Consider the following 25,002-nt stretch of genomic DNA (forward strand, 5'->3'; position numbering starts at 1 on the left):
TGTATGCTTCTTGTTCTTCAAATAGATAGCTCCCATTGGCTAGAAACTGGCCAATGGGATTGTCCTTGGGGCAGGGACAGTGCATGAAGCCTCTGCTCCTTCTCCCTCCCTCCCTCACAGCTGTGAAACAAACAGCCAGCAGCTACTCTTCTGAGTGGCGTGCGGGAGGGGGAGGAGAGGGTTAGGGCAAGCAGGGATTCTGCTTAGGGCTCCCTACTGCATCCTGGGCCGGATCCGGTGCCTTGGTGGGCCAGATTCAGCCCATGGGCCATATTTTGCCCAGCCCTGATTTAAAATGAAAAGTAGCTTGTTGATCTCTGTCATTTATGCATATCATAAACTCCAAGCCTAAAAGTATCAGAGGGTATCTGTGTTAGTCTGTAACTCAAAAAACCCAATGAATATTCCAGTAGTATTTTAGGCTAGGTCTACACAGCAGTGTTATTTGGGAATAACTAACATTATTCCGAAATAACACAGTCCACGTCTACACAGCAAGCAGTTATTTCGACAGTGTTGAAATGATGTAGAAATGGGGGACTTCTTACTCGGACTCCTATAACCCTCATTTTATGAGGCGCAAGGGAAGTTGGAGGAAGAGTTCTCTAACTTGCACTTCCTGCTGTGTAGATAGTGTCAAAAGCCGAAATAAGCTATTTCGATTTAAGCTACGCAATTGACGTAGCTCATGTTGCTTAGCTTATTTAAGTTCCTCCAAGCCTAAAGTACATTAGCAGAGAGAATTAGACTGTAGCAAGCCACAACGGAGATCCCTTGCCTAGCATGCAGAGTCTCTAGTGGGGGTAATCACCATAGCAAGTGTTTTACGTTCAGGCACAAAAATAGACAAATAAATCTTAGCCAGGCCCAGAAGGGGACAGACGGGGAAGCAATCTCCATTGGAAGTCTACTTTAATCTAATACCTCACCCAGAATCAATTCCACCATTTTAAGTTGTTTCCTTGCCGGTCCATTCGTTCACCGTTTTTTTGGATACTTCACTTCTTGTTGTCTATAAAATAGTGTGTTATGCCCAAGAGTTTCAAAAAGGTAAAACTAGAAAGAACCTGGCTTGTGAAGCAGCAGGGAAGTCTGATAGAGAAGCAGCAGTATGGGATGGGAGGGTGCTCCCCAGGAGTGGAAGCACATTGGCTGCTGGCACCGCCCCCGGGGAGGAGCATTTTAGTAACCGTGTAACTGTTAAAAATTGATGCAGCTACACAGCTACTAAAACAGACGATTTCTAACATCCCTACCAACAACACTGACCTTCACCTTCCGCTTGTCCACTTCTCCCACACATACCCGTGTGCTTTTTTCTGGGCTAACCCTTATGCACGGAGCACCTGGCTCTGCATGAACTGTAAGGCCACTACCTGCCCCTTCAGAAACTCCACTTCACGTGAGAAATCAGCCACCAAACAGTAATTAGTCTTGGGTTTTTTTGTTTGTTTTAAAAGAGCCACCTTTCCATTAGGTTGGGGCTCTCAGGTTGTGTCCACTGTTAGTCTAGGACACTGTGCGATTTTATTAAGGTTATCTCCTGCCCCCCTCAACCGTTCCCAGTTACTTTTTGCTAAACTAACCTAGGATCTTATTCTGAGTTAGATTGAAGGCATATCAGGGCGTGAGAGTCTTCCTATGGATTTGTACAGCACCTGAGGCAATGGCACTCACACCCTCCCCCCGCCCTTCCCCAGGCCACCACAGTACGAGTTCATCATTCAGATTTAAAAATCCCGTGGCTTCTGGTCTCTCTCTGTGTCGAGTCTGTTACTGGGCCATTAACTGTGGGGTTTGAGCAACCTAACGTGTGTGTGTGTGCGCGCATGTGCAGACACAAATGCAGCAGTAAACAGTTTGAACAAACTCAAATGAGAACCTTGAGGGAGGACAAAATTGATACTAGCGATGTAAAATCCTGGTTAATCAGTTAACTGGTTAAACGTGAAGGTCAACCTAATGTTTAACTGGTTAACTGATGAAGCAGGATCTGAGCTGGTTCCCAGCCCTCGCCAGAGCAGCCCCTGCGTCCCCGAACAAAGGTTGCTCTGGACAAGACCAGCCCCTGTCGAAGCTGCTTCAGCCCCCGCCAGTTACCCCTTACCTGTTTAGGACGGCGTGGGGAACCTTTTTTGGGTTGGGGGTTCACAAAAAAACCCAACCAAACAAATCCTCACTGTCGTGGCCCTCACTGAGACGGAGAAGGACACTCCCCACCTTCCCCTCACGCACCAGAGTCTAGTGGGGCCTAAGATAGTAGATTTGTAGGATCCAGCCCCGTGAGAAGGCAATGGGAGGCTGGAGTGTCAGTGTAGGTTTCCTAATGCTGGGGGGGAGCCCTGAGGACTGGATCCAGGCAACCTGGGGGCCCCAGGTTCCCCACCCCTGGTTTAGGATGATGCTTACCGGTTGACTTTTCGCATCCCTAGTCCATACTAGAGGTGACTAGAGGAGCGCCACCACATCAGTATGAGACATGTAGGATTATGCAGGCCTGCTGACGGGGAAGGGGGGCAAAGGGGATAACTGCCCCAGGACCCAGAGAGTCACCAACCGGAGCCCCAAGCCACTTTGAATTGCTATTGGAGTGCTGCTCTGAGAAGTTATGTCCAAGGGGCAAAAGGATCGTGTGCAAAAGGGTTTTTTTGCGCAAAACAGAAGCGGTTACACTGCTTCTTTTTGCGCAAAAACCCCTTTGCAAAAAGCATCGGCAGAAAACATGCTAATGACATTGCAACTCATGCTAACGAGTCCCTCATTAGCAGACTCTCTGCCGCAAAAACCTTGTAGTGTAGACAAAGCCAGAGTGAGGGAGTGCACTGTGGTCTGGGCGACACCAAGGGCTGGTTGCCCTCAGCCTCACCCACTTGAGATCCAGCCCTTTGTCCCAGGGCTCACAGTGTCTGTTGGCCCTGCCGGGATTATGTGAATTGACTGACTGAGGGACATTAATTCCCCCCCAAGAAGTCGTGAGATTCTTCTCTGTCCTTCAGAGGTTCTAAGTGTTTTAAATACAGCCAGCCTTCCATTCAGCAAAACTCAGGCTGTTTTAAGCATGTGCTCATGTTCCATTGAAGTAAGAGATCTGAGCACGTGCTTAAGTCCTTTTCTTTCTACACTGCAGGCTAAAGTCAAATTAAGCGATGCAACTTCAGCTAGGTCAACTGAGCCGCTGAAGTCGAAATAGCTTAACTTGGCTTTTGATGCGGTCTACACTGCAGGAAGTCAAAGGAAGAACACTCTTTTTTCGACTTCCTTTACTCTTTGTGAAATGAGGGTTACAGGAGTTGGAGTAAGAAGTCCTCCAGCTTGACATTATTTTGAAATAATGGGCTGTGTGTGTAGAGGCATAATGTTATTTCGAAATAATGTCAATTCTTCCAAAATAGCGCTGCTGTGTAGACCTACCCAACTTGAAAGGGATACATTTTGATCACAAGGATTTGAAATTCTAGCACTAATCACAGCTCCTGTTTCACTTGTTTATTTGGAAATCTAGAAGTTATTTTGGATCCAAAATGGCACATGTGATTTTGGACTTTTTCTTTAAACACAGACATTTCTTTGCCAGTTGAATTTTTACTGTGTCCAGCCTGCAATTCTACTTTGAAAACACTACGAGAAAACTCACAGCTCTCTACCCAGGAGTCATGACCCTGTAACGAGCTACCTGTGAGCACAGAAAATCCATGGAATCTTAGTTCTATGGATTTAGATTCTTAGCACAGAATTAGTTGCATTCTTTGGAGCCTTTGTTATCCCTTTGGCTGAAAAGCCACCCTTCACTGCAGAAACCAATACAATGCCACTTTGCTAAATCTTTGTTCAAACAGAGGGAAAGAGAAGCACCAGCTAAGGGAGTAAGCTTCAAAGCCTAGCTGTGGAGCACTTGACTTCCAAACATTACTGGGTTAATAGTCCAAATATATATAGCCAGTGTGAGTAACTGGTCGTCTACAATAAAACAAACATTATTCTGAGAGAGATTAGATTACCTTTCTAGGCAAAGTCTAAAATGAGGGATGTGTGGCATTGTAACACTGTGATACAGATATGCATCAAATACACGTGGCTCTGTTTTGAATCTTCTTAAACAAACCTGAATGCCAATAAAATCACTTTGAAAAGGAGATCATTTTATGACATGGAATATTAAATTATTGTCCTGAAAAGGTAAATAGATTAAGGGGTAAAACCTAAGAACCTTGCAAAATGTAGATGGTGCTGTAACTGGTTCAACCCATATTGTCTTCTGCCTCAGCGTTTTGCATTTGTTTGTGTCTTGCAGACCCCAAACGGGTTACTGCTGACCCCAAGTCCACTGCTGTCTAGCATTCACTTTTGGAGCAGCCTTAGTCCTGTAGCTCCTTTGAGTCCTGCCAGGCTGCAAGGACCAAACACCTTGTTTCAGGTATGTTTTTCTTGCAGACACATTTCATTTCCAAAGGTGGCTTTCTTTGGTACACGTACTGAAGAGACATCAGCAGGGCATCCTGCACTTGTTGGCTTTGAGTTTTCCAAGTAATGTAACTAAATATTTCGGGCAGCACTTCAGACATTATTTAAAAGGGACGCACACTAGTTTGCAGTTAGATGTACCATAACACTGTCAAAATATACTGGGCAACATCCCTCGTGGAACGTGACTATAGCAGAGATTTTATGGGAAAAGGAAAAGCTGAAGCCTCTAGCTGAGAACAGTTGAGCCCTCAGAGTCCCCTAAAGGAGACTGCAGAGCAAAGATAATCTAAGGTAATCTTGCAGCAGCTGAGCCTGCTAGAGCAAACAATGGAAATGTCTTTGGAAAAATCACGTAAACCAGGCCTACCCTTGTGTAGAAGGTAGAAACTGATCTTTTATCATTTGAAGGTGCCTGTCATGCAGATTTGTAGTTAATGCCTGGGCCTTGTACTCGGGAAAATTGGGCTTAGTTCCAAGCTCTGCCACAGACTTCATGAGTGTCCATGGGCAAGTCATTTAATCCCCTTTGCCAGAGTTTCTCGTCTGTGAAATGGGGATAACAGCATTTCTCTGCAGCAAGTGAGGGAGACTAAATGTTTGAGAGCAATTTGGATTGCAGTGACAAGCATCTCTGAAAACCCAGTAAGGACATGAAATAATCACTGTGGAATACAAGACATCCAAAGGCCCAGCACACATACAGAAATTGGAAAGAAGGTCACGGGAATGGGGATATCAGCTTCTCCACACTCCAGTCAGCTGGAACTACCTGTCAATCAACTGACTTAATAGGGTACAGAAAACAAAATACTTTCCAGATAATGGCAGGAGGTGACAACCCCGCCCTTGAACTGACAGACTGGCCATATTATACAACAGAAATCACGAAGGCCGGAGTGAGAGTCACACACATCCTGCAGCTCCACACTGGGGTCATAGGCATGCCTTTCCATTATAACAAATGCCCACCGCAATCCTGGGGCTCTGTTCCACCTCATGTAAACTCATTTATTCATAGTGTGCTATCGTTTGCACAAGATTGGAAACATCTCCTTGGGTATGTCTCCTGTGCCCACAGCAGTGGGCCTCCCAGCCTGGGTTAACAGTCAGGTTTGTGGGTCTTTCACTAGCATGCTCACGACAGCTGGGCAGAGTGTGTTTTGAAGGGTGGCTCGGGTTGGAGTTTGAACTCTGATGCTTAGGGAGGAGAGTGGTCTTTCCAAACCCAGGGTGGGAGGCTTGCTGCCATTGGCTGTGGAGACATGTTCCAGAAGAGCTAAGCTGGATTAGGCAGTGACCGGCCAGAGGGCTGACAACACTATGTGGGGTGAAAGGGGAGAGAAGGGGTGTGACTTAGCATTCTTATTAGACCCCTACTTCCTCCAGTGTTATACACTGTACTTTTGGGACAGGACCACCGCCCTTGCAGATGGGCTGTTGGATGCTGAGGCACACAGTGGCACTCCATGGTGAGCGAGAGAGATCACTCCCAGTAATGTGAAGCACATGCTTCTCTCTGGATGAAGTGCTCTTTTTACATTTCACTCTGATAGTTAGCAGTCATTAAGAGCCTCCTCACTAGTAGAACACTGGAATTCATACACAGCTAGAGCAACTCCCACATCCCAGTGTGTGGGCAGAGAATTGTGCCCATTCAGATGTGGAGAAAAGGAAAAGTGCCACTGAAATCTGCAGTTAATTCTGCCTCATTCAGTTTATCTCCTTACTTTGGCCTAATTAGATGACCTTACTGTGGAAATAATACTGGCACGCAATTAAACTCACTTTAGATTTTCATCATTAGGTTTGAAAGTTGCTGCATAATTGGGGCACTAAGAGACATGTACACAACTGTGTTTTACCCTGAAATAAAGCCCAAAGGGAGTGCAACCAAACTTCAGTGACATCTCAGCTAGCCAGTGATCCCAGTTCAACTATTTTATTCTGTTGGTTATGACTATTATTCAATCAAGGATCAGGACCCCCTTGTATTAGACACAGCATGAACAAATGCAAAAAGACAGTCCTGCCCCACAGAGCTTTGAGGTGATGAGGTTACAGTAAAATCAGCACATTTTGCATAATAATCGGTAGTCTCAGCACCTCACCGGCTTGATGAGACTGCCAGTTATTATACAAACCATCCCTCTTTTGTGAGGCTCAGAAGCCTCCTGAAAGACATAGCTCTCTCGAAAAGCATACAGTATACAAATAAGAAACTGGAGTTTTTATCTGTGGTCAGTTGAAATCAAACAGTTAAAAAAAAAATTCCAGGGTCAGAGTGGTGATTCTTGTTGGGGCTGGCAGATATAAAAAGAAAGCCTGCAGGAAACAAACCACTACCAATTTTAGATACAGCCCTTGGACTGACCCTTACTGCCTACTGCTCACCACATGGATCAATGCTTTTCAAATTTCTAACAATGATAATAAGTACAATCTTTAGATAAAATCTGGAGCTAATAATAGAACACTGCGAGAACTAGGATTGTGCTCTCTGCCCTGGGGGGAACTGTAATAATATTATAGTACTGGTTAAACCTCTCTAGTCTGGGACTCTCTGGTCCAGCAACATCTGTGGTTTGGGATGGTCAGAGACGCTGTGGGTGCTCTGGGATTGGCGCACTCATGGGGAAAAATTGGTACTACAGGACCAGGGGTGTTCCCAGACCACAGAGTGGATCGCTGGGATGGGGGCTGTCAGCTGGGATAATTCAGCAGCTGGCAGATAGGGCTGAGGACTGGTGGCTGGCAGCAGAGCCCAGTGGCTGGGCTGGCATTGTCTAGCAAACTCTCTGGTCCCGAGAAAGCTGGACCAGCGAGGTCCAACCTGCATATATTTTACACACGCACATTCTCTCTCTGTCTCTCAATGGTAAAACTAAACAACTACACCAAAGTGCTTGTTTTGGTCATTCAGTGTTTAAGGGCCCAATCCTGTAAGATGCAGCGACCTCAATGCCTGTTGAAATCAGTGAGAGTTGAGGGTATGCCCATATAAGAAAAGCCTCCTAGAAACAAGACCTATATCTGGCCATAAGATAGTCTAATATAATCCTGATCTCATAATATAGCAGGCTTAGCCTACTTTATCTAGTTCCTTCTCTAGTCTCAAATCTTAAATACCAGTCAATACACGATAAGTGCAGATAAGCTGCAATCAGGGTGCAAGGGTATGCAAAGAATACACTGGTGTATTAACTTAGTTAATATTCTTTGGACAGAACTTTGAAAATGTGACATGTTGATACTTACAACATCCCCTGGCCATATGACAAAGGATCCCCTGTAGATAGCTGACAGATTCTATTGAATACACAGAAGGACTCAAATTATTCACATATACTTTTTTCAAAATCATTTTGAAGTTTTTTTTGGTGGAAAAGATGAAACTGCATCTTGAGCTTAGAAGTTTCATTTCTGCAAAAATTATTTCATCCTTTCTTTAATGAATTCTGCTCATAATTATTTGAAGCAAAACTTGTTCTTTAAGAACCACAACCTTTGAAAAGAAAATAATCTGGGTTCAGTTGCTGGGGATGCATGTGCAGTAATCTTTTGAGACAATTAATTTTACCTTTTGTCCTCTTGCAGTTTCCAACTCTGCTAAATGGTCACATACCAGTACCAATCCCCAGTTTGGATGGGGCTTCTTCTCCAGTACTGCTTTCTCCAAATGCTCAGAAATCCTGATGATGTCTCATCACATTAAGGACTCATTAACTGATTTAATACATTCATTCCCATGGGTTAGTTTTTCCTGTGTCATGAGAAGGACATTGTGAAACCCTCCATTACTTTGGTTTGCACTTTTCATTACATGGATCTACTTTTATTATGTTAGCATTTTTAAACAGTGTTTTTATATATATAAAAATCTGTTTTGCATTAAGTGAATTATAATTTTGTTTCTCATAGCTCTCAAGTGTTGAACACTGTTGTCAATGAAGTACTTTTCTTAATGGATTTCAACAATGTATCTAATAAGGATGTGAAGCTCTTTTTTATCCTTTTTTCTGCATATTATACATTGTGCTTGTGTAAAGTATAACCGGCTGTGCCTTCTTTTGCATAATGTTATGCAAATGATTTATATATTTTCTAGTATTAAGATAAAAAGTTGAAAGATAAAACTAGTATCGACCAACCCTTTGGTAGTATTTCAGTATTTTTTCCACAGATAGGCCATAATGATGCAGTGTATTCATGTAACTTTGTATTAAGTGCTTCCAAATTGTATAAAAAAATAGCCATATGATTTTCTTTGCTTAATTGAAAGAACATAATAAATGTTATGTCCAGGAAATGCGTTTAAGAATAACTAAGCCATATCTAGACATATGTTGATCCCCACTTTCCTCTCTCTGGCGTAACTCCATTGACTTGAACAGAGTTACACCAGGCAGGGATTGGGCCCTGAAGATCATAAAATGCTTTAATGACGTTTTGTAAATACATCTACAGAGAAAGAGGACTCACTCTGTACATATTATTTCCATAAAATGCTTATTAATTGTTGGGATTACAATTGAAGAGCCAACCACATACTCTCCATCCTCCTGACTGATACAGGATTGTTCCCTCTGTTGGCTTTCCAAGTGCTTTGTCCAGTAGTTCCAAATGCCTGTTCCTGTTGCCCTTGAAAGAATATTTCAATAACTTAGCTGTCAGAATATGTGGCTTTCCCTACAGCTGCAGAATTTGTAGAACTTTAACACCTTGTGTTTGTAAAGAAACCTACCATATTTACAGGATTGTACATGTGGAAACATCAAATACTTGAGATTTTGGATTCCTAAGTAATGCGGAATTACCATCTGCAGAAAACCTAAAGATTCATGTATTTAGCATGCACTCTGAGCTTGAGGGGGTGGTCTAGTCATCTTAAAGTGTCAGGTTAGAAATACCTAGACTCTGGCATCACAGATTCCCATCTTGGCAGGATGGACATGAGCTGTCTATCTTTCAAGGTAGATAAATTGGGTTGTGTGCAGTATCCTGTGTGGATCGTTAAAACACAACAAAACAAAACACTCAAATGAGGATCCTCTCTATTATAGCTGGTCCATAAAGATACCCCTGCACGTGCTTTGCGAATAGTGGGTTCTGATCCTGGTAACAATGCCTCTTTCTTGGATTTTATGAAGTGAGCTGTGTGTCAGTTGTCTGCTTGGATGCATTTCACTGGTGATGCATGTCTTTAGTTGTAAATTGATTTGCAGTCCTTCAAGATGAAAGGTGCTAAATAAACATTTTACTAGTAAAGTTCTGATGTTTAAAGGCCGTTTTTGAGGGGTAAGGGAGTGTGATCAAAACAAGCTTCTTCCTAAGGCTCCATCTTCATGCAACCCAAAATGATTCCGGTATTTCATTGAACTGGGTGGAGCTTGAAAGCTTCTCTTGCACCAACAGAATTTGGTCGAATAAAAAAAAAATACGACCTCACCCATCTTTGTGTCTCGTGCATCTCACATAGTCTAAGTGTATGTCTACACTAAAAACCCTCCAGTGGCACAACACCCTTGCTGGAGTATAGACTCTTTTTACATCAATAGAAGGTTTCTCTCTATTGTAGTAAATCCACTCAAGAGGCAATGAGTTGATACAATGACCTAGAAATGTCTGTGCCATGGTTAGGTCAACTTAACTACATTGCACAGGGCATGATATTTTTCACATTTTCACAGCCCTAAATGATGTAATTAAGGCAACCTAACTATATAGGATGGACACATGTTAAAGATATGAAATAGGAACTTCCATATCTAAGGGTATGTCTAGATGACACCCCTCTGTCGCCAGAGGGATGTAAATTAGACATACCGACATTGCAAATGAAGCGGGGATTTAAATCCCCCATGCTTCATTTGTATAAAAAGGGCGGCTGCGTTTTGCCGAGTCAGCAGTTTGTCAGCAAAAAGCAGCTGTCAAGACGGGGATCGGGCAACAAAGAAAGCCTTTGCCACCCGATCCTGTAAACCTCATTGCGGGAGGCATAAGGGATTGGGCAACAAAGGCTTTCTTTGTCGTCCGATCCCTGTCGACAGCCGCTTTTTGCCGACAAACTGCTGACTCGGCAAAACGCAGCCTCCCTTTTTATACAAATGAAGCATGGGGGATTTAAATCCCCGCTTCATTTGCAATGTCGGTATGTCTAATTTACATCCCTCTGGCGACAGAGGGCTGTAATCTAGACATACCCTAAGTAGAGTACCACTGACAACAAACAAAGCAGTAAAATATACCAAAGGGACAATAATACCCCAACAGGCACCATCATTGTACATCTGGAAAGGAAGGGCTCCAATGACGGACCACAGCAATGGGAATCTTCCTCAAAATGTCCTGCTAGTTTAAGGCTAGCTAAAGCAGGGGTTCTCCAACTGGTGTTTAGGACCCACAGGAGATCACGCAAGCTGTCAACCTCCACCCCATACATTGCTTTGCCTCCAGGACTTACAATGGTGTTATAAATTGAAAACACTTTTTGATATATGTAAGGGAGCAGTAGGTTGCACTCAGATGCTTGTTATATGAAAGGTGTCACCAGTGCAAATGTTTGAGAATTGCCTAGCTAAAGTGAACACAGACCGATAATAAAGATGGCCACAAATGAGCCAGACAGAACAGTTGGGTCAAACACATGAAAAATCAAGAGGAGGTATCAGATTGAACAACAGAGTTTATAATTGCATTATTGTATCAAACTTTTTATTTTTAAATATAATATGGCCACTCAGATGCTTGGAACTTTTTAATAATTAAGTCACATATGTACAATTTCCACGTGCTGGGAATGTTGGAACAGATTCTCTTATTGTACAACACAGTAACTACTTCAGTGGAGTTTACGACATTTCCTTTAGCTCACAAAATAAAGGCATTTACTTATGTCTTAGAACTCAATCAATGAAAATACAATATATATTGAAAGTGCTGTCAAACTCCTTGCTGCAAAAGTGAGAGTAAAATTGTGGGAGGGAGTGTATTTTTATTGACTCTGATGTCAAAGACCAGAACACACTCCTACAAGAGATAAATCCAGATTGTCATTAGTTTGCATCTCTTTAGTTGTTGCTGGGTCTGGTATTTTGGAAAACAACCACCTTTCAGATTTTTGAAAGAAATTAAGTCTTGTACATTTTCCAAATGGTAGGCTTTTTTAATGCCAAGAAATACCTATTTTTAGATAAAACTCAGCAATGAAATTGTTGTGAAAGATCAAAGGGAAACACAATGTAGGCAATTTTGAAGAGGAGAGGCCTGCAGGCATAAGATGCTTGTGTTTCCTCTTAGTGACAAAGAGTAACAAGTAAACACAGTAATAACGGCACAGCATACAGCATATTTATTATTGATCACATTTTATTTTATTTTATTTTATTTTATTTTATTTTAAATTTGACCAAAAATAGGCTAGCAGAATAAAAGAGTGCTGTACGGTATGGCCTACAATTGGTCAAAATGTAGACTGAATAAGAATTCTAATTACTGTTTGTGTTAAATCAGAACAATGCACAAAGGATAAAACAGAATCATATTGCCATTTGTTCACATGGATATACTGTCTTCCCAAACCAAAAAAAAAAAAGACTTTATTCTTACTAAATAGACTAGCATTCTTTTAGTATTCTTTGATTCAAGGAAAACTCTGACGCTTTTCTGTTGATACATTTTAGTAAATAAATATGCATGAAAGTCAAGATTTCTATCACTGTGGATGGCTCTCAGATTACTTGGTGGAAGCCGCCATGTTCTCATTAAAGCAGAAACAGATTGGAGTTATTCTCCCCTTGTTTTTATTAGGTAAGTCAATGGACCTAGAACATGATTTTTATGTAAGTTTACACTTGTATTCAAACTTATTTTGAGAGAGAACAGTTTTGTTTTAAAGATGCTTTTGTTTATTTTATATTACGGTCTGGAATGAAGAAATTATTGTTTTACCTGTTAGCTGATATTCTATTAGAGCTGATATTTTATTGGAGTGAATTTTCACTACTGTAGCAACAACTATTTGGTATCTCTGCCCACATCGTGGAGACAGAATTAAGAATATTTTCCCTCCTGATTCCTAGCTCCTAGAGAGACAAGTAGATGCCTTCAGTTACAGAGAAAACTTCCAGAGGTTGAAAACGAAACTGAACAATAACACAAAGGTTTAGATGTTCCCGATGGGCAGATGTCTGCTTGAGGAAAGGATCAATTAAGAAATAAAACTGTCATATTCTCGTGCAGGGAATATGGCAATCTGGAGACAACTACTACTAAGTACCATGTAGTTAAAAAATAAATAATAAAAAAAGGCAGAATGTAAGAAGAAAAGTAGTCATGTAACAAGTTATACACTTGTTTTTAGAAGAACTTACACTGCAGGATCTTGTGACTGAAGGAAGCAGTTGAGGAAGCAACCAGATCTACACCTCATAATGTTTAACAGAAGAACAAACAAGACTCAGGTAGTGTTTGTGGATGGGTTACTACTTGTCTTGTCTCCACCCCACTGCTTTGGGGTGAAAAGGTCTGAAGTACAGTGAAGGACAATATATTGATTAAAATAAAAAGAACAAACCTTGGTTGTTCGTTCTGGAGCAGTAGGTAATGGAGTGTTTTTCGGGAGCGCTTTGAGAAATGGATTCCATTGGGAGAGCTCACAACTCCTGGGAATATTATTGCTTTTTCCAAATAGCTGCATTCAGATTGCGTCATGCCCATTCCATGAGAATTTTTAACAGATAACACACACGCTCTACTACCCCTAAAAACAGTGGCAGTGGCAGCTTACGCTTTACCTGCAGACTAATGAGAAGCACAAAGAGCAACTCCCTCTGAAAACAAGCTAATGTCACTAAAATTCGCAAGAAGAGAACGCTTCCAGTTAACAGTGCTGGAATTTAAGATTCAGCAGTAACACCCTATTACAATGAATACAGAGAGTTCACAGCTCTCTTGTGGGATCATTTGTTTCAGTATGTGCCAAGCAGATTGAACAAGGCCAACATATGATTAGCTGCACTGTGAGTGCTTTCGACAAAGAGGATTACATGTTTATGTCTTAAATGAAAGCTTAGATTCTAGGGATGCAGCAAAGTCTGTGGATATTTATTACCCTACAGCATATGCCCCTGAGAGAGCTATAGAAAGACAGAAAGAACAAGTTAGCTAAGTTTAAGAACCCTGTAGTCCTATACCAGGCTGGGTGGGCAGGATCTGGCCTGTGGCTTCCCCTGCCACTCCCCCACCTCCAGGCGGATTGAGACCTGGGGGTGAGGGAGTGCACGAAGTCATTTGCTCTTCAAAGTGTCTGGTGGCTCCCTCCCCTGCAAGGGGCGTGTGGTGCCTAAAGGGAGCTGCTAGCAGTTTTGAGCAGTGAATGACTTCATGCACTCCCCTCCTGCCAGGCCCCAATTGGCATGGGCTGGAGGAGTGCACAAAATCTTCTCCTGCCACGAGGGAACCTTAGAAAGAGCTGCCAGCTGTTCAAAATGGCTGGCGGCTCCCTCTAGTTGCTGTGTGCCCCTGGTGGGGTGGGGGAAGACTCCACCCCGCCACCAGGGGCACATGGCTCCTAGAGGGAACCAGCCGCTTCTGACAGAGGCCCTGCCCTTTCCGGGGTGGCGCGGAGGGGAGAAAAGGGAGGCCAGACCACGATCACTACCAAATTTCATGAAGTGGCCCACCTACAAAAATTATTGCCCACCCAGTCCTATATTATGGATTTGAGATTCTACAGAATATATGAGAATTTGTGGAAAAACTTGTATTATGCATTTTTCACACTCAAGAAACTCCTTTATATCTGCCAATGAAGGCATCAGAGAAGCAATGTGTTCTAGTGACAGAAGAATGGACAGCCAAACTTGAATCCTAGTTCTTCCAACACCAGCTGCTTCTGTGGCCTTGGACAAGCTGCTTGTTCTAACTCATCTAATTTTGGAGATAAGAAAGCTGTTGGGTGAGATTTTCAAAAGGCACAGATGCCTAACTACCATTTTGGAAATCTCCCCCACCATCATTTACAGACCAGTGCTGTGAGGGTCTGTTAAAAGTACAATGCTTTGAAGAAAGTAAATCCCTCCCAGACCTTGCACCCCAATCCCCTACCCCCAGTGACAACCTAAATCCCTGCACCCCTGCTGCACTCCTGCCCCAGATCACAACCCCCTCCCACATTCCTCCTCCAGGTCAGAATTCTCTCCCACACCCAAACCTCCGCCTGTACCCTGCACTCCAATCTCCTGCTCCAGGTTGCAATCCTCTTCTTCTCCCAAAATCCTTCCTAGATGCCACACACCCTCCTGCACCCCAATTCCTTACCCCAAGCTCCCTGCTGCACCCACCCTCCATCCCAGACCCCACACCTCCTCCCCATTGGAAGAGTGCAGCCCTCAACCACTTTCTAAATTCTTGGAGTGGCTCCCATCATTATTGCCCACCCCTGCCTTAACTGGCATGGATTTCGTTTAAGCCTAACACTGAATTTCAGGGTATACTTTGTTCAGTTTGGGGATAATTACACCATATTCATAATACACTTTGCTCTAAATTACTGGTAATGTACTTAGTCATAACTCCAGTTTAACTTTTTTTTGGGTCTGGAAATTCCTTTAAAAAAAAAATTAAAACTGCCATACATGAATGCTCAATAAGAAACTTAAAAAGAATGCTATTATGCAACTTGTCTAGTGATCTGTAGATATGAAGTATATCAATACTTTAAATAAGTTTTTAAAATGTAATATCTATAGGCCAATTAAAAAATAACTTTGGCTGCTTTATGGCTGCTTGGAGCAGAACAAAGCAGTCAAAGTATACTGGTTGTTGAAGCTGCATTTACAAATGCATTGTTTCACTACAGCAAAGTAGTTGAACTGTACCCTTCCTGTCCTGCAAATTCCTTTTGTCCAGCTCCCTGTATTTCCCAGCTCATACATCCCAAACTCTTCTCCCCTCCTATCTTTTGCATTCTCCAGTTCCCCCTACATTCTCACATGTGAGCACATGAGTGCGCACACATGTGCGCAATTCCCCCATGTCATGAATCTCACCTTTCACAGCATGTGCCTGAAAATATATACAGCTTCTTTGTTCAGCAGCCCTCTTGAAATAGGCTGCTCTTGAAAATAAATATTTAGCTGAAAATTCATCGTTTAGCAGAAGCCGGCGCACACAATCTTCAGAAAAAATAATGAAAATCTGCCCTCTTTCAAAATTGCCTCCTCCCATTGTTCTTAAAAAGAATGAAGTCAAGATTCTTTTATGAAGATGGTGATACCCTATTGCTGCCAGGAGTTAAAGAACAGAAGTTCCATTGAGAACAAAAAAAAAATGCCCTTTCCAAAATGGCCACTTGAGGGAGCCTCTGGATTCAGTCCCATTGACCACAATTGGAGATGGCAGTTATTCTGAATTCATGGCAGTTCTTCCATGAAAATCTCTGTACGACCACATTCTTCAGCTCCTGCTTAAGGAGCAATTTTAATCATGAAGAACAGGAAAAATACCTATTAACTCTAAAAAAAAATCCCCTTCAAATATGCCCTATGCATAATATCTCAGTGTGTTTAAACTAAAAGGGTAAATCTAAATAATCTGAATAATTTTATTATTAATATCATTTAAGGAGGAAAAAGGCAGGCCTGATACCAAATAAAGAACTATTGTACACCTAAAATAGTTAATGGATTCTCCTGCAAATTCTCAGCAAAACTGTTCTATACTCAAAGTAACTGCAGTGATTTTAAGGATGATGCACTATATTTTTCATAAGCTTCAGGGGGTAGCCAAGTTAGTCTGTACAGGATAAACTTAAAAAACAATAAGTAGCCTGGTAGCACTTTATAGACGAACAAAACATGTAGATGGTATCATGAGTTTTCGTGGGCACCATCCACTTCTTCATCTGAAGAAGCGGGCTGTGCCCCTGAAAGCTCATGATACCATCTACATGTTTTGTTAGTCTATAAAGTGCTACCAGACTACTTTTTGTTTTTTTAATATTTTTCATATATAACCAAATGGTTAAGTTTTTTTAAATGCCAAACTACTTATCCACAACTATAGAGGTGCCAGCCGTGACACCACAAGAAGCTTCCAAACTTGTGATTGGTCTACCAACATATTACTGCTAAAAAGTTCTCACCCTTGAATCATTAAAGAATGTCAAATTTTGACTTATATGAGTGTAATCTATGCATAATTTAAAATGTTAGACTTTCATTAATCTTAATTTCTGTTGTCTCCACAATGAGCATTTTATTCCAAATCTTTAATACACATGTACATAACTAGACATTTTCCACTGATATCCATTTTAGGAGTTATACGTTTTCTCTGCAAGGTTTAATAACACATTGCAGTCTGTATTAGATTTCAATACTGAATGTACAAAAATATAAGTTACTAGAAGACAGGGATGTAAAATCTCATTTAATTGGTTAACCAATTGAACATAATGTTCAGCCAATTAACTAAGAAAGGGGGGTGAAGGTGGAGCAGGCTGCTCCGTCCTACGGGCTGTAGTGCTCCAGCCTATGGCGTGACTAGACCTGCTGGGGACAAAGGCTATTTCAGCCAGCTGGACTGCCCTGCCAGGGTGGGCCTCACAGGGCTGGGGCAGCCCCCTGCCCATGGCAGTAGGGAGCTGCTCCAGCTGCACCAGTTTACTGGAACCAGTAAGCCTCACCTGGTAAGAGTGAGGCTTACCAGTTAACCATTCACATCCCTACAGAAGATTTACTTGGCGTTGCTCAGGTCCTTAATTCATATAAGTTTTGTTTTTCTTCTTTTAAATTGTTGCTCTGAGGTGGGGCTGGTGATGAGGGGTTCAGTTTGCAGGCTGCCCCAGGGCGAGAGGACAACCCCAGCCCTCTCTCACCACAGCAGGTTGGGGCCAGGCGAGAAGTGCCTCTCTATGGCCGCTGCAACTGCATGGCACAGCCAGGGGTGGGGTGCATGTCCCCCAGTTGAGGGACAGCCAGACACATAGATAAACTCTCTGAAATATATAGGAGGTTGCTTCTCCACCCCTACTCTCTGCTGGCCCAGTGGGGTGATAGTTGCCCCGGTCCCCAGTTCTGGTCCCTTGCTGCTCCCCTGTGGTCATTCTTTAGTATAACTGTCCCTCCTGCCAGACCTCTCCCTTTACATTTATGAGAAACTATCTAGTCACATCCTATTATTGAGGCACAACCAAACTCTTACTTTTGCTTTAAGTTATGATAACTAGAAGCTGCATATCAAATTTGTTGGTCCGACCTCTTGCCATTTAGGAGGAGTTCTTAAACAAATGGACTCACAGACAGAGACACATTTCTAAAAAATATAGGAAGATCCAGAGACAATCTTTTCAGTTCTTCCTTGTGGGCAAATTCTGCCCTGAGACATATGTGCATCTATCCTACTGATATCAATGGGAGGCACACATATGCATGGGACCTTGAGTCCTAGGCAGAACGCCCACCTGACATCCTTGGGATGTTTGCTTTAACTGAAGAATTTGACACTCCGTAGCTACAATGAGGGCCATTTTGCTTGATCCCTTCTAGGATCAGTTACTAAAGAATCAGACTGTTGCCACTGCTGCTGCTTCAGTGTTGTATGAGTTTGATTCTAAACTTAGCTTATCACTATCAGTCCTGCTATGTATGTATCGAGCTGGCTAAAAATGTACTCGCCAAAAAACTGCAGTTCACCAAATCCGTATTTTAACAACACAGAGCCTTGTTATTATAAACTTCAAAACAAAACAAGGAATTCCATATAATATTTATACTTTCAAAAGTACAATATTAATACAGGTCTGTCAGTTAGAAATAACAGCAGTTTGTTAGGCCTACAAGGTTTCTTTAACATAAAACCAGTTTACAAATGCTGAAAAGCAGTAGTGGTCCAATATTCACCATTACACATGAATTTGTCTCTTCCAGAAAATAAAAAAATCCCAATTAAATTTACCAGTATCAAGAAATATTAATAAAACGCTCCCAAACATGCCACAATCACTATTCACAAATAAAGTTAAAATGAAATATACAAAAATTCACTTAATACTGTTAAATAACAATAAACTACAAGATTTCCTGAACCGAAATGGTAGGACCCCTGAATGTTTTACAGTGAATGTCAGGAAAAAATTAAGTTATCTATGACTATATTCATGATATATCAGCCAAAGATTTACATGACCATTTCAAAATATACCAATAAAGATTTACAGTCTCTTTAAGATGCACTAAACAAATAAGTTCATAAAGGTGAACACAAATGCTTTAAAATACTGTTACCATTACCAAGGATGTACTTATGATACTCACTGAGATGCATAAGCATAATAATAGTAACATGTTTACTATCTCTGGTAAACAGATAACATCTAAGCTCTTAAAGACCCTCTAAGTTCCCATGTTTTCAAATGTCTGTCGTATATAATGAGTTCTTATCAAGTATGTACTTGCATCTTTCCAGTTGATTTCAAGTGAATAATGTCATACTAAGAGAGCAACAGAAGGGGGGGGAAATGGGACATCATTCCCATGCCGTCGTAATTAGTCATCCTGTTCTATTTAAAGACAAAGGATAGTTTCAAAAGACAGGGTATAATGTACACGAATTATCTTTTTACTATGTATATTTCTAACTAGGTAAAAACCAGGTAAAAAAGTCATTGCATCAGGAGGAGCCATATGCACAATAATGTGCAAATATCTTCAGAGTAAATCCTGACAAAATTTATCATCCAATCTTTTTACCTGTAACTGATATCAGATCTGTCACCAAATAGACAACCATTCACTTGCTTAAATCAACTTTCTTAACACATAATGTTCTTCATAATATTATCTGCTGTATTTTCAGTGTTAAATAAGGAATCAAATGCTATGAACTTAGAGCGTTAAAGATGATTCACCTATAGTCAAGCAAAGCTATGTTTACATTCCAGGAAACACTGCAGTTTTAAAAATACAAAACTGCAGCAGTGAAACAGTTTATGAAGAGAAACAGATGCATTCACATATTATAAAGCCATTGCAACTTTTTCAGGCATTCAACTGTTGTGTTAACTATACAGACAGTAGTTAATTAGCAGCAATGATTCCGCAATAAATAATGCACTGTTTTTCTCAGTTCTGCACAAAAATTGCAGCTACAGTTACAACAATAGCTGTAACCTACTGGCTCTAATGGCAGAGGAGACCTTAAAACCAACTGTACAAAAATTGTCACACTGTGACAACAAATATAAAAACATAATCTGCATGTTGGAAACAAAGAGACTCCACTGCAAAGAGGACAGTGTATACAAACTGAGATTCTAAGTCCACCAAAAGAAACTTCAGTTCTGAGTCCTTGATTGATGAGATACTCTTGGGCTTGAAACTGCATTACCATCTTTAAAAAAGCATGCTCTGCCGTCTGTTCTTCCCATGTGCTAAAATATAACATGAATTCTGTTAAGAAGCTGAAGCATTTTTACAACCCACACTGTTGTTACGGCACTCTCCTGAGGTATGTTTCTATGAGTGCCCTTTGCATTAATATACATTTAAAAAAATCTCTTGCTAATGCACATTATATATCTATATCTATATCTATATCTATATCTATAAATCTCTTACTAATACAGTCCAGTCCTTTGCCAGGATATATTTGGTGCCCCTTCCATTGTGTTTTAGATAAGTTATTCAGCAGTCAGAGAGTGACTATTTTAAAGTGCATTTTTCTTGGTGCTTATCCTCTGCCATCTCAAGTAAAGCCAATTTGTTTTTTGTATGTTTAATGTATATGTATTTTATGTATATGAATAATTTCCATATATTCTCAAAAATACATTTTTACACATTATTTTTAGTTTATAGTGCATGTAGCACAGCACTCTAGATACAAACATGAGAAACACCATGATGAATGTTTCCATACCTGTCTCGGGATAAGAGGAATTTCGAAAGCCAGGGTCTTTTTGCAACTGAATCTCTTTCAGACTGAATATTGAGACACCTGTAACAATAAAAGAAAAATTAACTCTGCACCCAAATGTGATTAAATTTTTTTGATCACATTCTATTCTCAGTCACACCTGTAGAAATATGGAGAAAGCACATCCTCATGTGGAGCAGACAAACTACCTCCTTTAAAGTATTGATACATATCTGAACCCAATTAATTTGCCTTGTTATTGCATAAGTTTTCTTTAGGAAGTGGGCTCGATGCAAGTAAAAATAAGACACACAAAAGTCTCACTCACAAATTTACTCACTTTTAGGGATGCCAGGTGTCCGGTATTGACCCAGACAGTCTGGTATTTTTGCCTCCTGTCTGGTAAAAAAAAAAATCAGAAAATACTAGACACCCAAAATGTCAAGTATTTTGTTTTTTTCCCCTGCCAGGAGGCAAAAATACTGAACACCTGGCAGTCCTGCAACACACTCAGCAACCGCCCCCATCCCCTGGGCCCCCAACATTCCCCGCCCCCCTGCTTACCTCGTTCTGCAGGGAAGCTGCGTTCTGTCTTGATCAAGAAAACAAAATGGCTGCCGGCAAAAAGCCTAAACACCAAGGGGAAGCAATGTCTTCCCTGGGTCTTAGTGCTCAACCTCTCCCCTGTTCCTATCCCTATTTTGACTTTGCACGCACTGAAAGGGGCCATGCTGTTTCATTTTTTAATTTTAATTTTTATTGTTTAATAACTCTTGGAGTCTCTTTTTTGCTCAACAACTTTGGTCTCCCCCCACTTTTTTCCCCCCAACAGAATTTTTTCCCCAATGGTTTTTTTCGGGGGTTGGTGAGAGAAGGGATCTTCGGTATTTTTGGTTACACCATTTGGCAACCATACTCATTATAAAAGATATTTCTCTTCTATGCAAATAACCAAAAATATCTTTAATAACATGTGTAAATAGAAAATCCATAGTATTTTGAATTTATGCTGTTGATTTGTCTTTGAGACTTTTGCTTAAGAAAGTTATCTGTCTTGTGATGTAACATACTTTTATCTGTTTAAATACCACTGTACCACTTCAATAGATCTGTGGTATTTTTAGAGTTTAATCTCAGATAATGCTTCATGCTACTATTAATAAAAGAAAAATATACTTATCAATCAAGGTTAATGGCACATTACTACTTTTATATTTCTCTTACTTTCAGGCAAAGCATGTATCCTTGTTCCTAGACTTCGGAAGTATGCGTGTTTCATGGCCTCTTCTGCCGACACTCTTTTCTTAGATTCATACTGTTAAAAACAAAGGTTTTAAATCAAAAATACAATGTAGCTTTTCTTACAGTTCTTTGAATGGCAATCAAATTAAAAGACTGAAATTGGGTTATTTGTATATGCGCATAGTGAGATGAAATAAAATGAGGCCTCTCCTGCTCTTAGATTTTTAAAAAAGATTTTGCAGCACCATGCATTACACTGTAGTACTTTCTATTAAAGAGGATTTCACACAAAGTCCTGATCCATAACAGTACATTCACTGGTTTTCTGTCTGGAGTAAGTGGACTACAACCTACTCAGCCATTACATAGTGCAGTGGTCCCCAACCTTTAGAGGCTCCCGGGCGCCCGGGGGCGGGGCCGCGCGTACTGGGGCATGCCAGGGGCAGGGATGCCCTTGCACCTGGTGTCCGCATGTGCTCTGGGGCTGGGGCCGCCCGAGCGCCGCGCACCAGGTGCCGGTGCATGTCACATGCCTGGGGCCGGCCCAGGTTGTCGGCAGGCACACACAAATGCCCCGGCGGGAGCCATGGCGCCCGCAGGCACTGTGTTGGGGACCACTGACATAGTGAAACAATCATTCACTGTACTTAATGCCCTACTCAAACATCAATTCTATACATGATGTAACTGACTTTGTGGAGGGATCCTTTGAAAACCCCCCTCAAAAATACATTTTAAAAAGATAAAACTTAGAAAGCATCTTACCTGAAGAAACTTTGCTATCAATTCAATTCCTTCAGAGTCTAGTCTAGAAATAACAAATGCCAAACAGTTTAGTGAGCAAGATTCCATTAGAATGAAATGGATTTCATAAAATGACATCCCATTTCAAAGCAAAATATAATTACAAATTAAAGCATCACTTTCACCTGAATATTTTGTTTGTGTGTATGCATACGTATATTACATAAAGATATCTTAACATCTCAAAGCAGTGACTGTAAATACATGAGTTGTATAATTTAATGACAAATCAATGGAGAGCTACAGAAGAACCCCGACCCTCGGACTGTGATTCAATGACAAATTCATCTGACGTTAGCAATTTTATGGTTTCCCAATAGTTTTATAATCTAAACTTGTTAATTGAATAGGAGGGCAAGAGTGCTAAAGTAATCTTTCTTTACAATCAAAAGGAATAGGCTTCACCATGTGTTTGGGCTTTGCTGAAAATTTGATGATATTTGAAACATACTAGATACAGATCCTTCAAATGCCTAAGCAGGGATTTAGAACCACTACAGAATAGACTGCATCAAATAATTTTTTCCATCTTTTATAATAATCCTACTACATGATGGGATGGAACTTCAGGAATTTAGTAGGTGCTATGTGAACAATATTAGTAGGCACACATTATAAATAAGACTTACAGCTATATATGCCAATATTGAGTCTCAGTGTTTAGTTTGAGCACTGTAAATCCAATCAGGAACTCAGCAGTACTAAATCCCTTATTAATAAACTCTGCCAGATACCATTAATCTCAGCATGTAAGTATGGACAGAGCCGTTGATTGACGGATCTCATCTTCTATGACTCTGTTGGTGAGCAACTAAGCCAATCCTCAGTCAGCAATTCTGATTACAGATGTCACGTAAAAAACCTATGGGTGTTGTAGACTGTTTTTGGATCCTACTCTTTCCTTGTAATGTCAGGGTATGTGGATTCTCAAAGCATTTGACAGCATGTATAACAGTGTGCTGCCAGAACAATCTGTACCGAGCAAGGTCACCATGAGATGTGATGCTTGACTTCAAGTTGGCCTTTAAGATATCTTTACTACACATACACTGACCACCAATAAAGTGCTTTCCATGAACAAGTTGGCCATAGAAGACTATCTTCAACACCCATATATCATCCATTCTCATAACATGACTAATCCAGCGAAATGGTTCATAAGCATTGTTTCCATGCCCATCATATCATACAGCTTAAATACCTCAGTGTTAGGAATTTTGTTCCACTAATTCACATGGACCATCTTCCTGAGGTAGCGCATATGGAATTGATTGAGATTCAAAATGTGGTGCTGATATATGGTCCATGACTCTGAGACATACAGCAAGATATTCAGGACTGATAAACTGTTACCATGGTTATTCCATAAGCATTTGGTTAATCATCTAAACGCAGCACTGGCTTTGGCTAGTCAAGCAGATACATCGTCATCAGTGTTTATGCTGGAGGACAGTATGCTTCCAAAGTAGTGAAACATATCAACAGCTTTAAAGGACAGTATCAGCAGCAGTGACCACTGAAGTGCTAGACTCTTTCTGAATAGACTGAGACATAACCTCTATCTTCTTGTGGCTCACATTGACTGAATGAGTCAACAATGCACAGTCATGAGCAAATAGGAGGTCATGAATAGCTGTAATGAACTCTGTGGTGAGAGCTTGAAGTCTTTGGAGGTTGAAAATACTACCATCAGTTGGGAACTGACTAGGCATGCCCAATGCATAATCCTTAAAAGCAACTAACAGCTCATTAAAAAGTAGATGCTGAACAGGAGAAGAGAAAGTACACATTGTTACTTTGTACCATTCGATACTTCAGAAGATGCTGATGTCTCTCCATTGTTAAGGACACAATCCAGAATACCATCATGGACTATTAATACTTTTTTGGGACAGCTGATTCACCCAAGTACCTTCTAAAGTCCGTTTCTGTTGACAGTGTCAAATGCCTTGATCGGGTTGATGTAAATTATGTAGAAATCCTGATATTATTCTCTACATTTGTCTTGGATCTGCCTGGCTGTGAATATCATGTTGGAAGTGCCCTGACTGGCATGAAATCCCCACTGACTTTCAGGAACGATGCCATTTGTGAACATATGTAACGAATAGGAATGTTAAATGTCAGTTAATTGAATAGACAATTATCCTCATGAATTCTTATCAGTTACTCAACTATTCTATAGCCGCCAGGGGCGGGGCTGGCAGCCAGTGTGCTCCAGCCCCACTTCCAAGGAGTCCCCCCCCGCCACTCTGCACTGCTGCCTCTATATCAGTTTAAAAACCAGCTCCCCTCACAGACTGGCTGCTGTCACCCCACACTGCTGCCTCAGATACAAAAGCAGTAGTGCAGGGTGGCAGCAGCCCTTGTCTGCGGGGCGGGAGAGGAGGACTGAGCTCCTGGACCTGACACAAGCAGGAACTGAGCCAGGCTGCCTGCCTGCCTCCTAATATGCTTTAAATGCAGAGCCACAGGGGGGGAAGGTCCTGGACCCAGTGCGAGCCAGGAATCAGCTGGGCTACTGGCCAGCCTGCTAAAAAATTTACTGGAGGGGTTGAGAGGAAAGGTGTGTCGTCT

The 25,002-nt window shown here is 41.3% G+C and overlaps 2 protein-coding genes across 4 annotated transcripts in view; one reads left to right on the forward strand and one right to left on the reverse strand.

Moving 5' to 3' along the window:
* ELK3 (ETS transcription factor ELK3) overlaps window positions 1-9,732 on the forward strand; it is a 56,304-nt gene extending 46,572 nt beyond the window's left edge. For all 3 annotated transcript variants that reach the window (XM_006118283.3, XM_075933740.1, XM_014571086.3), the window contains exons 4-5: window positions 4,292-4,414; window positions 8,059-9,732. In XM_006118283.3, the coding sequence (XP_006118345.1) occupies window positions 4,292-4,414; window positions 8,059-8,157 (222 nt within the window). In that variant the 3' untranslated portion in view covers window positions 8,158-9,732. The remainder of the gene's footprint in view (window positions 1-4,291; window positions 4,415-8,058) is intronic.
* An 836-nt stretch (window positions 9,733-10,568) lies between these two features.
* Window positions 10,569-25,002, reverse strand: part of CDK17 (cyclin dependent kinase 17) — a 169,539-nt gene continuing 155,105 nt past the window's right edge. The window contains exons 14-17 of the mRNA XM_075933731.1: window positions 22,387-22,429; window positions 21,604-21,694; window positions 20,383-20,460; window positions 10,569-19,894 (exon numbers count right to left, since the gene is read on the reverse strand). Of these exons, the coding sequence (XP_075789846.1) occupies window positions 19,857-19,894; window positions 20,383-20,460; window positions 21,604-21,694; window positions 22,387-22,429 (250 nt within the window). The 3' untranslated portion in view covers window positions 10,569-19,856. The remainder of the gene's footprint in view (window positions 19,895-20,382; window positions 20,461-21,603; window positions 21,695-22,386; window positions 22,430-25,002) is intronic.

This window comes from Pelodiscus sinensis, chromosome 1 (assembly GCF_049634645.1).
Source record: "Pelodiscus sinensis isolate JC-2024 chromosome 1, ASM4963464v1, whole genome shotgun sequence".
Lineage (NCBI taxonomy): Eukaryota > Metazoa > Chordata > Testudines > Trionychidae > Pelodiscus > Pelodiscus sinensis.